At 54.5% G+C, this 13,448-nt stretch overlaps 7 protein-coding genes across 7 annotated transcripts; 3 read left to right on the top strand and 4 right to left on the bottom strand.

Annotated features, from left to right (window-relative positions):
- Nucleotides 1-3: 3 nt before the first annotated feature.
- On the bottom strand, nt 4-1,728 carry AB675_6727 (Vacuolar amino acid transporter 3; the record flags this gene model as incomplete). The annotated part of the gene is made up of 1 exon (XM_018147038.1): nt 4-1,728. One exon carries the CDS (start codon nt 1,726-1,728, stop codon nt 4-6), a length of 1,725 nt encoding a protein of 574 aa, XP_018003374.1.
- Nucleotides 1,729-2,170: 442 nt separating this feature from the next.
- AB675_6726 (uncharacterized protein) lies at nt 2,171-2,939 on the top strand (the record flags this gene model as incomplete). The annotated part of the gene is made up of 4 exons (XM_018147037.1): nt 2,171-2,224; nt 2,314-2,336; nt 2,390-2,842; nt 2,906-2,939. The coding sequence occupies 4 exons, from the start codon at nt 2,171-2,173 to the stop codon at nt 2,937-2,939; spliced, it is 564 nt and encodes a 187-aa protein (XP_018003521.1).
- Nucleotides 2,940-3,690: 751 nt separating this feature from the next.
- Nucleotides 3,691-5,154, bottom strand: AB675_6725 (RuvB-like helicase 1; the record flags this gene model as incomplete). The annotated part of the gene is made up of 3 exons (XM_018147036.1): nt 3,691-4,697; nt 4,746-4,965; nt 5,011-5,154. The coding sequence occupies 3 exons, from the start codon at nt 5,152-5,154 to the stop codon at nt 3,691-3,693; spliced, it is 1,371 nt and encodes a 456-aa protein (XP_018003142.1).
- A 257-nt stretch (nt 5,155-5,411) lies between these two features.
- AB675_6724 (54S ribosomal protein L24, mitochondrial) lies at nt 5,412-6,608 on the top strand (the record flags this gene model as incomplete). Its single annotated transcript, XM_018147035.1, has 2 exons — nt 5,412-5,524; nt 5,612-6,608. 2 exons carry the CDS (start codon nt 5,412-5,414, stop codon nt 6,606-6,608), a joined length of 1,110 nt encoding a protein of 369 aa, XP_018003158.1.
- Nucleotides 6,609-7,381: 773 nt separating this feature from the next.
- Nucleotides 7,382-8,165, top strand: AB675_6723 (uncharacterized protein; the record flags this gene model as incomplete). Its single annotated transcript, XM_018147034.1, has 2 exons — nt 7,382-7,519; nt 7,668-8,165. 2 exons carry the CDS (start codon nt 7,382-7,384, stop codon nt 8,163-8,165), a joined length of 636 nt encoding a protein of 211 aa, XP_018003175.1.
- A 739-nt stretch (nt 8,166-8,904) lies between these two features.
- On the bottom strand, nt 8,905-10,769 carry AB675_6722 (N-acetyltransferase eso1; the record flags this gene model as incomplete). Its single annotated transcript, XM_018147033.1, has 2 exons — nt 8,905-10,515; nt 10,563-10,769. 2 exons carry the CDS (start codon nt 10,767-10,769, stop codon nt 8,905-8,907), a joined length of 1,818 nt encoding a protein of 605 aa, XP_018003282.1.
- A 544-nt stretch (nt 10,770-11,313) lies between these two features.
- Nucleotides 11,314-13,051, bottom strand: AB675_6721 (putative glucose transporter rco-3; the record flags this gene model as incomplete). The annotated part of the gene is made up of 3 exons (XM_018147032.1): nt 11,314-12,429; nt 12,518-12,869; nt 12,918-13,051. 3 exons carry the CDS (start codon nt 13,049-13,051, stop codon nt 11,314-11,316), a joined length of 1,602 nt encoding a protein of 533 aa, XP_018003566.1.
- Between the last annotated feature and the right edge of the window lie 397 nt (nt 13,052-13,448).

The following is a 13,448-nucleotide window of genomic DNA, read 5'->3' as shown; positions in this document are numbered from 1 at the left end:
TCCTCACAGGAAACTATTGATCACCGTGACAGCCGTAGTATAGACCATCGCGACCACACCACACACAATAAACACAATGTCCCCAGCCTTCACCCACTTGTTCTCGGCCACACCCATATAATGCAACAGTGGTGGGTAGATATACACCAACGGCACACAAGCGAAACTGCCGATCAGGGCGACGAAGCGATCCAAATTAGCGGCGCCGCCTATGCTCACTGCTATGCACAACAGCACGAGGAATGTTCTGAAAGCATTCTTCTTCCATTTGCCCCAGGTGGAGTTCTTCCCAGAGAGATTGCCAAACAACTTGGCCTCGAGGATGCGCACGGCCGGGAAGAGCTGGACGGGGGTTCCGACGAGGACGGCCATGGCGTAGACGAATTGAACTGCGTTGACCAGCCTCGAATCCTGGGGGAAGTTGGAGATGACTTCTATCTTAGTCAAGGATCCGAATGTCATGTAGCAGAGGATGCCGACGGAGCCGAAGATGAGGGTGATGAGCGTCATGATGATGTACAGCAGGCCCTCGAATTTTTCGGGTTGGGCCATGGAATTTTGGATGGGGAGGATCAGGCCGATGCCCTCGAAGGTGAAGATCGCGGCGCCGATGGTGAGGGTGTAGTGGTTCGGGTTGAATAAGGTGACGGAGTCGGCGATGCCGTGCTGGGAGAGGAAGTGGATGTCGTAGTACCAGATGTAGACTAGTCCCAGGACGATGAAGATGTCGGCGATCATGGCGGCGGGGCCGAGTTTGGAAATATTGCGGATCAGGGCCATGGGAATCAGGATCAGGAGTTGCAGCGCGATGAGATCGCGGGTGGACAGTGGGGCGTCGTCACCAGGGCTGACGGCGTCGGCGAACGCTTTGAGATTGTCGGCGACGAATACCGTACCGGCGCAGACGAAGCCAAGCTGGGAGATGGTGATGGAGGACAGGATGACGGCGCGCATCTTGCGGCCGCCGATGGCTTCGCCTAGCTCGCCATAGCCACCGGAGTAGCGGGCTTTGCATTTCAGCAGGAGGTGGAAGGCCAAGGTGGTGATCAAGGCGACCAGGAAAAGGGTTATGCTGGAGAAGAGAATGCCGCCGTTTTGGAAGGCTTTTGGCAAGAACATTATCCCTGTGCCGATGAAGGCTTTGAGGAGCGTGAAGAAGGTGCGCGTTACGCCGGCGTCGCCGGGTCGTTGGGCGCGGCGTTTGGTGGACTTGCGGCGGCCGAGGAGCGGTCGGCGCTCACCGGAGCCATCTTGAGCGTCTTCTTCGACGTCGGTCTCGGTCTCTTCGTCTGAGTCGGACTCCTCAAGGTCCTCGCCGGCAAAGTTACCGTAGAGCTCGAGGAACTCGACAAAGTTGCGGGCCACAGGCACCCGGCGTGGATTTAGAGGATGCAGATCCCCTCTTTTCTGCTGGACATACTGCCGTCGGAACCCTTGTGGGAGAAGCTGCTCCGATATGGGCATGTCGGCGGCGCCATCGTTGCCAGTGAATTCAGGTCCAGAGAAAGTCTTGGCGCGTTGATGGTGGTTTGGTCGGTTCCGGGCATCGATTTTGTAGAGGTCACGGTGAATATCGCCGCCCTGTAGGCGAAGGGATGACTGAACGGGACCTCCATCCTCATCGACTGCGCCATCGAAGGTGTAGCCGGCTGGTAGATGGTCGTCGAGGATCTCTGCGGCTTGTGGTTGCTCGTCTTGCACGGCATTGATGGCAGGTGAGTCTGCCATTGGCCTTGGAGAAATTTCTGGGGGAGCTGGAAGCGTGGTGACTCGAGAGAGAGCTGGCCTGGGGTCCTACAATGCCGTAAATGAGTGTCTGGGTCAGCAAGTCATGAAGGACTGTAGTAGTGAGGTGCTTGATGCTATAGAAGTCATAACCTCATAATTTCGGCATGGTCATCTGATCAGTAGTGAATGACTGAGTGTGAAGGCCGAGTCGACGGAATACTGTCGGAAACGTGGTAGTATCTAGCGGCCGCCACACTCTTGCCAAGCAGGCGAAGCACCAGCCACATTTACGTCAGAGATTCAGGTTCAATCAGGTTGGCCCAGCCGCTATCAACTTGTGTCGATCTCTGTTTCGAGGTCCTCGTTCTCTACCTGTCTACCTTCAGATCAGTCGCATTCATCATACAGACCATTCTCCCTTTAATCTCTTATATCAGTCAAGATGAGCAGCTACGCCGACGTCGCGGCCAAGAACTCGGAGCAGAGCCCTGAAGAAGTGAGTCCTTTCTACCCATTTTCGCGCAATGCTCGAAGCATGTGACATCCTGCTACTACCAAGCATCATGCTAATATCGAGTCCTGTAGGCGTATGTACTTCACCGCGATACGTCCAAGGTATACTGTATGATAGCCATCGTAGCTAACCACTCCCATCCAACAGCCGCGCCCCTCCCGTCCCAGGCATGAACCACGATGAATCCACCGCCTCCTCCCTCATCGACGTCGACAGCCCCCACGTTTCCAGCGTAAAGTCCGACTTCCAATCCCAAGAGATCAAAACCGAAACCCAAGCCGACCGCATAGCGCGCGAGGCCGAAGAATCCGCCGAGCGCGCCCGCTTGAAGGCCTCCAAGGAAGCCTCCGCCGCCAAAGACAAGGCGTCCGCTGAAGCGAAGAAGGCGAAGGCGGAAGCCAAGAAGACCGGCAAGAAGTTGCAGGACAACAAGGACAACCCGGTTGTCGTGGGCAATGCCATCCTGTGGGGCGTGACGGCTGTAGCGGTTGGGTACGGCGCGTATCAGAAGCAGCAGGAGGGCAAGCTGGATTGGAAGCTGGCGGGCACAGTGGGTGCCGGACTGGCGGCGTTGGCGGCAGGCGATTATTTCGCGAGCCAGTATGTGAATCTCTGTGGGCGGAGTTGATTGATTGAAAAATTTGCTAACAACGATTTCTCTAGATGGCTGTTCGAGAACAAGTACCCTCCGAAATAGATCAGCGGAGGAGCGACACAGATTCGTGCAACAGCAGGAAACCCGAACCAATCTCAGACTCTCAACTCATATCCTGACACATTTCCCTACGGGTCACCGGGCACTGTTAGAATGGAGGAATATCGGCGCATGCAACGGGTTCAGTTCCCCAGCTTGGACTGAATGTTCTGATCTGTACTTCTTGACGCAAGAGCACAGATAGCGGCAGGAAGTGTCATTTCATCTCTACTTTTCGCAGCTTTAGATACCACTATTAGGGCGGCAAGGCGATAGGCAAATTCGAATGTATGCATTGAAAATTCAATTTCCCCGTGCCAGTGACGTTGTGGACGGTATTCTCTTTGCATCTAATCCTGGATGTCCCCGAAACTGAGCTCTCTCATCCGTGGTAATGAACTCATGTCTTGGCCTGGAAGCTGCTGGTCCAGAGCAATTCGAGCGGCTGCTAAGGCTTTTCGGCGTCGCGCAGACCGCATTGTCATGGCAGGCTTCGTCTGCCAGATGCCGCTGCCGTCAACAACGGGCGCCAGCTTCTCCAAGTCGATTGCAGCCTCGATTTGGCACATGTTTGGCTCCTCGTTCTGGTGAAGCAGGAACGACCGTTCCTTCACACAGGCGCCCTGACTCGTGGAATCTTCCCTGGGCACTCGACATGATCGTTGGCCGCTGCATGAACAAATCGCGTACTGCACCATGCCCAGGACCGATGAGCTGTCGTCTTTGTTCTCGTTCAAATCCTCCACTATTCAGTTCAGCTTATGAACCCTGTACTCCCATCTACCACCTTGGCGCTCCGCCTCGCATCGATGAATAGATCCTCGCATTCAGCCACATCATCTGCCGCAATTTCTGTCCGGCCGTTCACCTTTGACAATATGCTCGCTGGCGTCAGCAGCTGCAGCGCATATCTTAGACTGACCTTCGTGCCGTGTTCTGACACTTTCTGCAGCGCTCCGTCACTCAGCGCCAGCCCTTCGAGCTTCGCCCTCAATTTGATGATCAGACTGACCTCCTCAGCATTATACGGGTGTGTCGGCACGATGAGCAATCGATTGAGGAGATCAGCTGGGAGGCCGTGGGCGCCGACGATGTCGTCCGTGCCCCGGACAACAGTATTGCCACGATTCGAGGCGAGGATGACGATCGGACTGATGGGCTGCTCGAGAGCGCGGTTGAGGTAGGTGAAGCACTCAATGTCGAGCATGTGGACTTCGTCGATGAAGAGGACACCCGGCACGAGCTCGGCGACACCTTGGTCGATGTACCTGGACACGACCTTGTTGATTTCGTGACGGAGCTTGTCCGTGATCTCGGTCTTCTTGGGCTTCATCAGCTGGCCCATCATGGACATAACGTCCTGTCCGCCCTGTGGTCGCGCATTGGCAATGTCCAGATCGTGCAGGGTGACGTCTTGTACGACTTCCTTCTTCTTGTGCACTTCGCCCTTGGGTACAGGGACGTATTCTTCGGCTTCCAGGTCGAACTCGGTAGCGTAGGCGTCGGACCGACCAACTCTCTTGCAAGCGCCAGTATTGGCTTCGATATAGATGACATCACCTACGGTGACGCGCTCTTTAGTGATGGCTTCGTAGATGGAGGGGTCGAGGCGGAGTTTCTTGGTGCCTTTGGCGGACTTGAGGGTGAGTATTAGATGTGATATAGTGCGCCCGTAGCCTCCAAGAGGGTTTTCTGCTTCTTCGGGGACGAGCTCGGTGACTTCTCCTTCGTAGACCTCTTTCGTTTCTCGAACTCGCAAGCCTGTGATGTGTCAGTTGGGCGGGCAGTGGTAAGAATATGGCAGCATACCGATTGCTCGTCTAAAGTTCTCCATCAGTGCCTCTGTCTTCTTCACTTCGGTGCTGTAGACTTCGCTGGCGACTATTGGGCAGAATGGCACTTTGCTGCCGAGCTCTTGTGATACTGCGAGGGCGAGTGCTGTCTTGCCGGTGCCAGGTCCTCCCGCTAGAAGAATCGCCCTGCCGCTCATCTTCTTTGCTTTGATCAGATCGACCACTACGCCGCATGCCTGCCAACGTCAGTCATCGAATCGCCATTCTGTGTGTCAACACACCTCTCGAGCAGCCGTCTGCCCCACGAAACCCTGCCCCGACGTGTCCGCAGTGCCATCTTGCCGTAGTCCGAGACCTCGAATATGTGTATGCGCCGCTGTCCTGTTCTCCCGCTGTGTGTTCTTCACTTCCGAGAGAGACACCATTCTGACCGGTGTGCGCCTTCCACTACTTTCTGAGCTGTGATTCCGAGTATTTTGGGTGTGTTCAAAGGAGTGTGATTGATCTCAAGGTATGCGCGTTCTCATCCAGAGAAGTCGCGATCCCTCCGCAGAAAGCTTGGCGTCGTAACTTTTTGGGGCGACTTCGATGATCTATTCGACGCGAGCTCTACATCCCCTGGGTAAACCTCATTGACCAAACGCCTGGAGTGGACAGCGTCAGTAGCTCAGCACAGGCCGAGATGGCCACCGAAACGCTGAAGTTACGGCAAGTCATCAGGTCGCCTACCACCATTCAGTATAGGAAACATGCTCTTCGGAACAAGCCATTCTATACGCCAGCTTTCGCCTTGACGTATGTATACCTGGCACTGGGTCTCTAGTGATCGGTCCAGCCAGTTCAGCGTCTAGTCATGCCGGTCACGAGCTAACATACCACCAGAAAAGAGAAATGGCAACGCACCCTCGCCCAGCCCTGGCTCAAAGAAACCAATCCACTCATGCCTCCCTACCCTTACGGCGCCAACGAGCACTTTCCCGAAGCGAATTACGGTCTCTACGGCGGCACAACCATCAGATCAGGTAACAAGATCTCCAAAGGCCGCAACAAGGGCAAGACCAAGCGCAAATGGTTTCCCAATATTCGTCTCGCAAAGCTTGAGTCCAAAGCGCTGGAAAAGGACCTCTACATCCCCGTGCGCGCCAGAACGATGCGTACGATCAAGAAATGTGGTGGTCTGGATGAGTATCTAATGGGCCACAAGCCTGCGCGGATAAAGGAGCTGGGTCTGTTAGGCTGGAAGCTGCGGTGGTTGGTCATGAGGAGCCCAGCTATGCAAGCACAGTTCGCGAAGCAACGGACTGACTTGGGCTTGGACGTCAGAGATCCCCTATCAGAAACCTTCGAGCAGGTATGGAACGATCCAAGGAGGCGGGAGGTACTGCTAGCACAGCAAGACCGCGCGTGGGAGAAAATGAAGCTGAACATGGAGAATTGGGAAGAGCACATGAAGCGCCAGCATGAGAAGCCTAAAGATCGGCAACAGAAGGTCTTGAGCCCTGCGCTGATCAACTCGAAGCCCAGCGATTACAGGTTCCCGGAATTAGAGGAATCGGACCAAGGTGTGGGGTTGTGGGAGATCGAGAATAACAAGAGCCTCGAACGGGCGAGGGGGCTTCCTGAGCCAGAGAAACAGACGTCGGGGGAAGTGCCGGACCAGGCCAGACTTCTGACACCCACAGAGGAGGCAGTGCCTCCACAAGATACAGAGGTGGAGGAAAGTGAGCAAAGGAGCCAGGAATCGGATGAAGGTCGACTCCTGGCACCGGCGGAGGATGCATTGCCTTCACGACAACTGGAGGAGGAGCAAAACTCGTTGGCTCGAAAGGTCGACGGGCTCAAATTACAGGAGAGCGAACAACACCGGCCGAGTCGATAGCGAAGATGAGGCGGAAGAATCATACGGAGCAAGACAACTTACGGGGACTGTGGAAGTCCTCGGCCATGTTAACAATATGCGTTTCAAGCTTGACGCCTTGCATTCTGTCTCCACCGGTACGGCAAGGGCAGCGACAAGAGACAGGCCGAATCGCTTGTTCCGGACGAAGGACGGTGTCGCGTGCTCTCCCTTCCGGAGATGGGCATGTACACGTGAAATCTGATATCTAGACGGAGAGCGGACCGAATGGACAAATAGGTCTGGTGAAAGCTATGCATAAATGACGGCCATCTCGACATTCATGTCACGTCAGCATTCAGAGCAGCATAGAGCTGTACACAAAGTCGGTGCACAATTGAGGGAAGAAGCATCGTTGGTGGACGTGTGTAGGATCTACCACGCTCAGATGGCCGAGTCTTGGAATCTGAGGTTATTTATATATATTGTACACTACTACGTACCTGCCTAGTTATAGGCAAATGCGACTGAAGTGCTGTCGACTAAGCACTGTCCTTGCTCACTGCTAACCCACGAACGTAATCGACGTGGGTCCATTGCAAAGGACGGCACTTCGACTTCAAGCGCCGGCCGAATCCCGTCATCCGGTCTCGCTGCCCTCACAGGGATTAAGAACCACTATCTCCCACCCCTGCACTTCGCAGATATGACTTCCGTCTGATGCTGTTGACTCTGCTACCAACAGCGCAGTATTTGCGTCGCGCTTCCGGAATCCTCCTGGGGACACGTACCTCTCTTGCGCTCCAGGAAGTGGCATGCCATACACCGGCAAAACGCTGATTCGCATCGTTCGGAACACTACTGACTACTCCAAGCACGTCGCCCACCGTCCCGTCCCATCGCTCGGCAACACTTCCGCGGTCGACAAGCTCCTGTCCAATCCGCGATGGAGCGTCCGCAGTCTCCTCCCCATTGCCGTCGCCACGCCTAAGGGAGCCACTGACGCAACTACAACTGGACTATCAGATGCAGCTAGAGAACAGAACAATGCAGGCACCACGCCGACCACCCCACCGCAGCCGCCCACAGACAATATCATAGATCGCAAAAAGCTACACCACCTGCTCCGGCTCTGCGCCCTCCCCCTCCCCATCACCCCCGCCGCCCGAATCCCGCCTCCTCAGCGACCTTAATTCTCAGGCCCATTTCGTCAACCACCTCTCCTCCATTGACACACACAACGTCCCCCCACTCGTCGCCATCCGCGACGAAACACTCGCGCACCGCGCAGAAACCACCATCGGTCTGGCCCAAGTACAGCCGTGGCTGGATCTGGAGGACAAGGTTGGGCGGAATGGAACGGTGAGGAGGCGGAAGACGGATGTAAAGGGGGCGCTGGAGGAGATGGAGGCAAGGAAGAGGGAGGAGAGCAGGGAGGTGGATGAGGACGAGAGGATCTTCAAGTGGCCGGTGCTCAAGGCGAGTGGGCAGGAGGAAGGGAGGAGGTGGGGTGGGTATTATGTTGTGCGGCGGGGTGTCAAGAAGGAGGTGGACGGGGTTGGTGGCGGTGCTGGTAGCGCTGGTGGTGATGGCGGTTGAAAACGTATCGGCGGCAATGTACGATCATCGGGAGCTCGACTGAACGATTTCAGCATCACGCCGTGAGCGTCTGCAAGCACGCTGTGGCTGGCTCCTACGTTGATCGGTTGATCCCATCTGCACATGAACACAGACTCATCGTGGACGCAGAGTATGGAGGAACAGAAGCGCCATCGCGGCGACTCCTCAGCAGCCTCAATACGATCATACAGTGATCGCGGCCCGTTCTAAATTCCTCGCGTTACTGGACGCCTGCCCGCGGCGCGGGTGGAGAGCAGGCAAAGCAGGCAGACTACACCTCAACAGTGGTCCTACTCATTATGAGATCATTTTTTAGTCAGCGGACCGCACGTGTGGAGCTTGTCACATAGCGTCTTCAGCGCACTCGACGAGACAGCTTCTGTCACGATCACCACCGATGCTGAGACTTCGACGACCACCGTTGAGATGGTCCAAGAGGCCACGAAAATGTCAACGCCCTGGTGTTGCAGTCTGCCTTCTTAATGGCAAGCAGACGGCTACAAGATACCGCACTCCCGTTGGTAAAATGATGCCTAGCCAACGGCATATATATTGCATAGTCCCGTGTATATATACCTTCATATGCAGACGCAGTTCGCTATGCATCTAGGCTAAATCGCAATGGAGATGATAGCGGCATCACACTTACTTCCGCTGCAGGAACCACCATTACGATGGCACTTGCTGCCCTTCGTACTTGCCCTGCTTGGGTTCCTCGTCAACCGTTTTCAGACAGCTCTACTGCAGCATGCCAATCGAGATGCTCGAGCACATCCGACGCTGGAACGGGTCGAGCACATGTCGGACAGTCGTATGCACCCTCGCCGTCTTCCACATCTGGTGCATCTTCATGCAATGGTGAACCAGACCCGTTGATATCGCCTTTAGCTTCGTCCTTCGCTGTCAGGTTATCAATGGCACGGACTTTCTTTGACATGTGCTCGTTTCTCGATCCCTGCTGTGCAAAGCCCAGGTCGAAAAGTGTCCGTTTCTTCGGATTTGCTCTCGTATCTTTGACAGTTTCCACCACTTTGGTGTCCACCACTTTTGCATTTGAACTCCACCCATTGCTGTTTCGCGACGACGGCAGTGGCGATGTCTTGCCTGCTGCAGCAAACAGCGAATCAACTGCGCGGCTTCCCCTTTCAACATCCACCAAATCATTGACAGACACGGAAAGCGTGACCAGCGGCCAAGTCGCGCCTTCCTTCTCCAACGCCAAAAGTAAGTCTCGAGATAGCTTCAACAAGAGATCTGTATCCAGCTTTGCACCTAACGGGATTGGCCCCTGCTTGGAACGTGTCGGAGCACGCGGACCATTCACCTGCAAATGTACAGCCACTGTCTTTGGTCTTCGATCTCCGCCAAGGTCTTCCAAGCGACCCATGATGTCTGCCGCGAAGATGTAGAGCCACTTCTCGGCCTGTGAGATATCTTGTAGGCTGACCATGAATGTCTTTGCTGAAAGCACAGACTTCAGCTGTGTGCGGTCTGTGACCTCAGAGTACTCGATGCCGCGTATGACATTGTAAACCCAAGCGGCGGAGGAGCTACCGATCTTGGAAGCCAGAGTCGCGCGCGGGACATTCAGCAGGTCAGACACGAGTTCTGTCTCGAAGGCCTTGCTGACTTGTCGTCCTAGCTTTGCTCCAAGGCCACGAATCTTGGTGAATTTGTACTGTTGGAGGAAAGGCTCTATGCCACAGGTTCTAACGACAGTCTGACGATTCGGCTTGTTGTGACCAGCTGCAAGCTTCGCCACCACTTTATTGCGTGCTATTCCAGCCGAGCACGTGTATTGCAACTCACATTGTACGGCGGAACGAATTGATTTGACAAGCTCACAGCCAATATGTAATGCAATGTCATCCCAATCGACATGCTGTCGTGCTTCATCGCTCGTGTCCTCTTCCACAGCGGTATCGCTCCAGTCGAGGAGCGGATCGATGGGCAGTGGAAGGTGCGCATCCAGAGAAGGTGGCTCTGTGACAAACTCAGGAAATCGCTTCAGTAGTTCTTGATGGACGGGGCCTGACAGATCGACATAAGTCTCATCGATGCCAGCTTTCTCGATAAGTTGACGGTCTCCAGGCAGTGTCTGCTTCAACACAGCCATAGCCTTCTTCGACTGCAGGCGATAGTAGTCCAGCGAAGACTTGTCGATGTCCATATGCTCGAGCGCATCATCTCTGTATCGCCACGTCGTATCGCCCTCTCGCCATGTCGGCACATGTTGAAGGACAATACTCGGGCACTTCAACTTTGCTTCCTCAGCGTTGACGACTTTCTTCAAGCCGGCCGCTCGGCCAGCATAGTTCATCGCTATAACCTGGATCGTGTCAGTACTTCTGTAGCGGCTACCGATTACTGACATACATGCTTGAATTGCTGCACGCCCAGTGGCTGATCTGGCGACAGCCCCAGGCGTACACTCTCGCATTGAGCGTAGAAGCAGTCGAAATCGATCAGAGTGATCACACGAAGCGGCGAGTTGACAGAAGACTGGCCCAGTAGTCTCAGGTCACGAAAGGTGAAGCGCGATTGTGGTTGAGCATCGTGGCGACTCGAGGTGGGTGATGACATCCGGACATTGCAGTCTCACGACCAGAATCGATCACATCGACATGGGAAGCACTACATGTCATTAATGAGAAACAATGACCCAAAGTAAAACTGCAGTGGGGATGCTGAAGTTGAAAACAGTTCAGACTGAAGGTCAAAAGCCACCCGTGATGACGTATTGGGCCTAGTGTCAGGCAACGACAAGGCATCACGCATGGGGATGCGACAAATTGAGTGTCGAGGCGTTGACTGTTACACCGAGCCAGACGAGGCGAGTCATAATTGGTGCAAGTGAGGATGGAGCGACACGATGAAATATGTATATGTAACAGAGGTCCATCGCACGAGATATATATTCCAAGCGAAGGTCGTTCCTGCCTGTTTACGTGTACGTTCTGACTGGTAGCCACCGACCGAGCAACGCTCCACGACTCGAGGCAGTCGTAAGACCGAGGACTGGGCAATTCCACCTCTTCAGCTAACGAGAGCAATCTGTAAGGCGCCTTGAGCCTTCTCAAAGTGTTCTAATTTCTCCTTCGGCAGGTACCGTGGGTGCCAACTCTGCTCAATGCTTCTCATACTCGACATGGCCAACAGTGCTCTTCCTGCGTCCAGCCTCCTGCTCAAGATCGGCCAGGGTAGCGCGCCTGCCGTCACCAGCAGCAAGCTCATTGACTTCCGTGAAGTTGACCGTCGGCTGGAATCCCTTGGACTGCCACGCCTTGGGAACCTTGGCGTACAATTCGTCGACCTGCTCCAGACTAAGACCTTTTGTCTCGTAGATGCAGAAGTACACAAAGGCCATGCAGATGCAGCAGAAGCCGCCCCAGATGAAGAACACCTTGGATTGTAGGTTGGCGTTGCCGGGTCCAGCGTTCACCATGTATGGTGTGGCGTAGGCGATGGCCCAATTTAGGAGCCAGTTGGACGCTGTCGTGATTGAGAGGCCGCGGGCGCGAGCCTTGAGTGGGAAGATCTCTCCAGTAACAACCCACGCGCAGGGTCCCCAGGAGCATGCGAAGAAAAAGATGTAGATGCAGACAAAGGCGATAAGAGCCTTATTGGCCGAGGTATTGTCGGGCAGAGCAGTACCCACGGAGGCCACAATGAGCTGCGAGATGGACATGCCGACAGCACCGAACATCAATAGAGGGCGGCGACCCCACTTCTCAACAAGGTAGAGACCAGGTACCGTCGAAGAGATATTCACCACGGACGTAATGACCGAAACGATGAATGGGTTCGAGATGCCAGAATTCTGAAAGTAAGCTGTACCGTAGTAGAAGATGAAGTTGACACCAGTAAGCTGCTGAAGAGCCTGTAGAGCCATGCCCGTGAAGAGTCGCTTGCGAATCGGCTTCTTGAAGAGAGCAAAGTAGCTAGCAGTGCCGATGGACATCTCGTACTCATGATTGGCACGAACCTCAGCCAGCTCCTCAACAAGCGCCGGATGGTCAATGTCAAGTCGTCGAAGGCGAGATAGAGATTTAGCTGCACCTGCATGGTCTCCCTTTTTGATCAGGAAGCGAGGAGTTTCTGGCAAGATAGCCATTCCAACCCACAGGACAATCGCCCAAGCGAATTGGACGGCGACTGGGATTCGATAAGACCCAGTGTCGTTCCTGTCCTTGGTCGCATTGTTGACGATGGCGGCGAGAAGGAGACCGATGGTGATGGCCCACTATTGCACCTGTCAGACTGAACATGTACCGGGAATAATCAGAGCCGGGAGATTGATGTCTCCGATTCAGGTTCATCGATATACGTACCTGATAACAACCGACGATAGCACCTCGAATCCACTTCGGTGCTGTCTCTGACTGATAGAGTGGTATCGTGGCGGAGAGCAGGCCGACACCTAATCCAGCGAAAAATCGACCAGCGACGAACAGTGGGATGTGAGTGGCCGCTGTCTGCAGAATGACACCAACAGTGAAAACACAAGTATTAATGATCATCGCCAGTCGTCTTCCAAAGAAGTCCGCCACCGGTGCACTGAGTAGCGCGCCGAAGAACGTGCCAGCAGACAGGATAGACACAATCTCAGACGTCTGATTAGCATCAACATTGAGATCACCCTTATCATCGCGATAGCCAGTCGAGAAGTGGTCCTTCCAGTACCTTATACCGTTAGCAACGGTCTTGCGATATTGTGTTGGATACACTCACTTCATTGCAAGAATGCCACCAATCGTACCAGTGTCATAGCCGAAGAGCACACCACCGAAGGCGACGAAGGAGCCGATCAGGATGGCTGGCATGGCGCTGCCAGCCATATCTGCTGGCTTGTTGAGGAAAGGCATCTTGGATGTCGCGACGCCTTGTCAAGATACGAGATGCGTCGTATGATGTTGCTCACTTCTCAGGCCAAACACGAGGTGGTAGAAGATACATCGTAAGTCAGTAGGACATCATGGAACGTATATGTAGCACATGGACGTTGCCCAGCGGCGGGGTATGCATTGTTCTCCATAGTCATTCCTCTTCGTCTGATCCAGAATTTGAGTTGGCTCGTCCATCGAAATTGCAGGACAGACTTTGCCTGACCCTGGGGACGCTACTCACCAGACCCATATGTTCAGAGGCTTAAAATTGCCAGCGCAGATTCCGGTGTGACACAAGGGTGAAAAGGGCCGATGACAACAGTGCTTGAGCGGAGGCGTACAGCGCCTACTGCATACTAGTACACTGGTCGCATTC

Source organism: Cyphellophora attinorum (assembly GCF_001299255.1).
Source record: "Cyphellophora attinorum strain CBS 131958 chromosome Unknown Contig5, whole genome shotgun sequence".
NCBI classification, from domain to species: Eukaryota; Fungi; Ascomycota; class Eurotiomycetes; order Chaetothyriales; family Cyphellophoraceae; genus Cyphellophora; species Cyphellophora attinorum.
The sequence above is the reverse complement of the archived record's forward strand: the minus strand, read 5'-3'. Positions and strand labels throughout refer to the sequence as shown.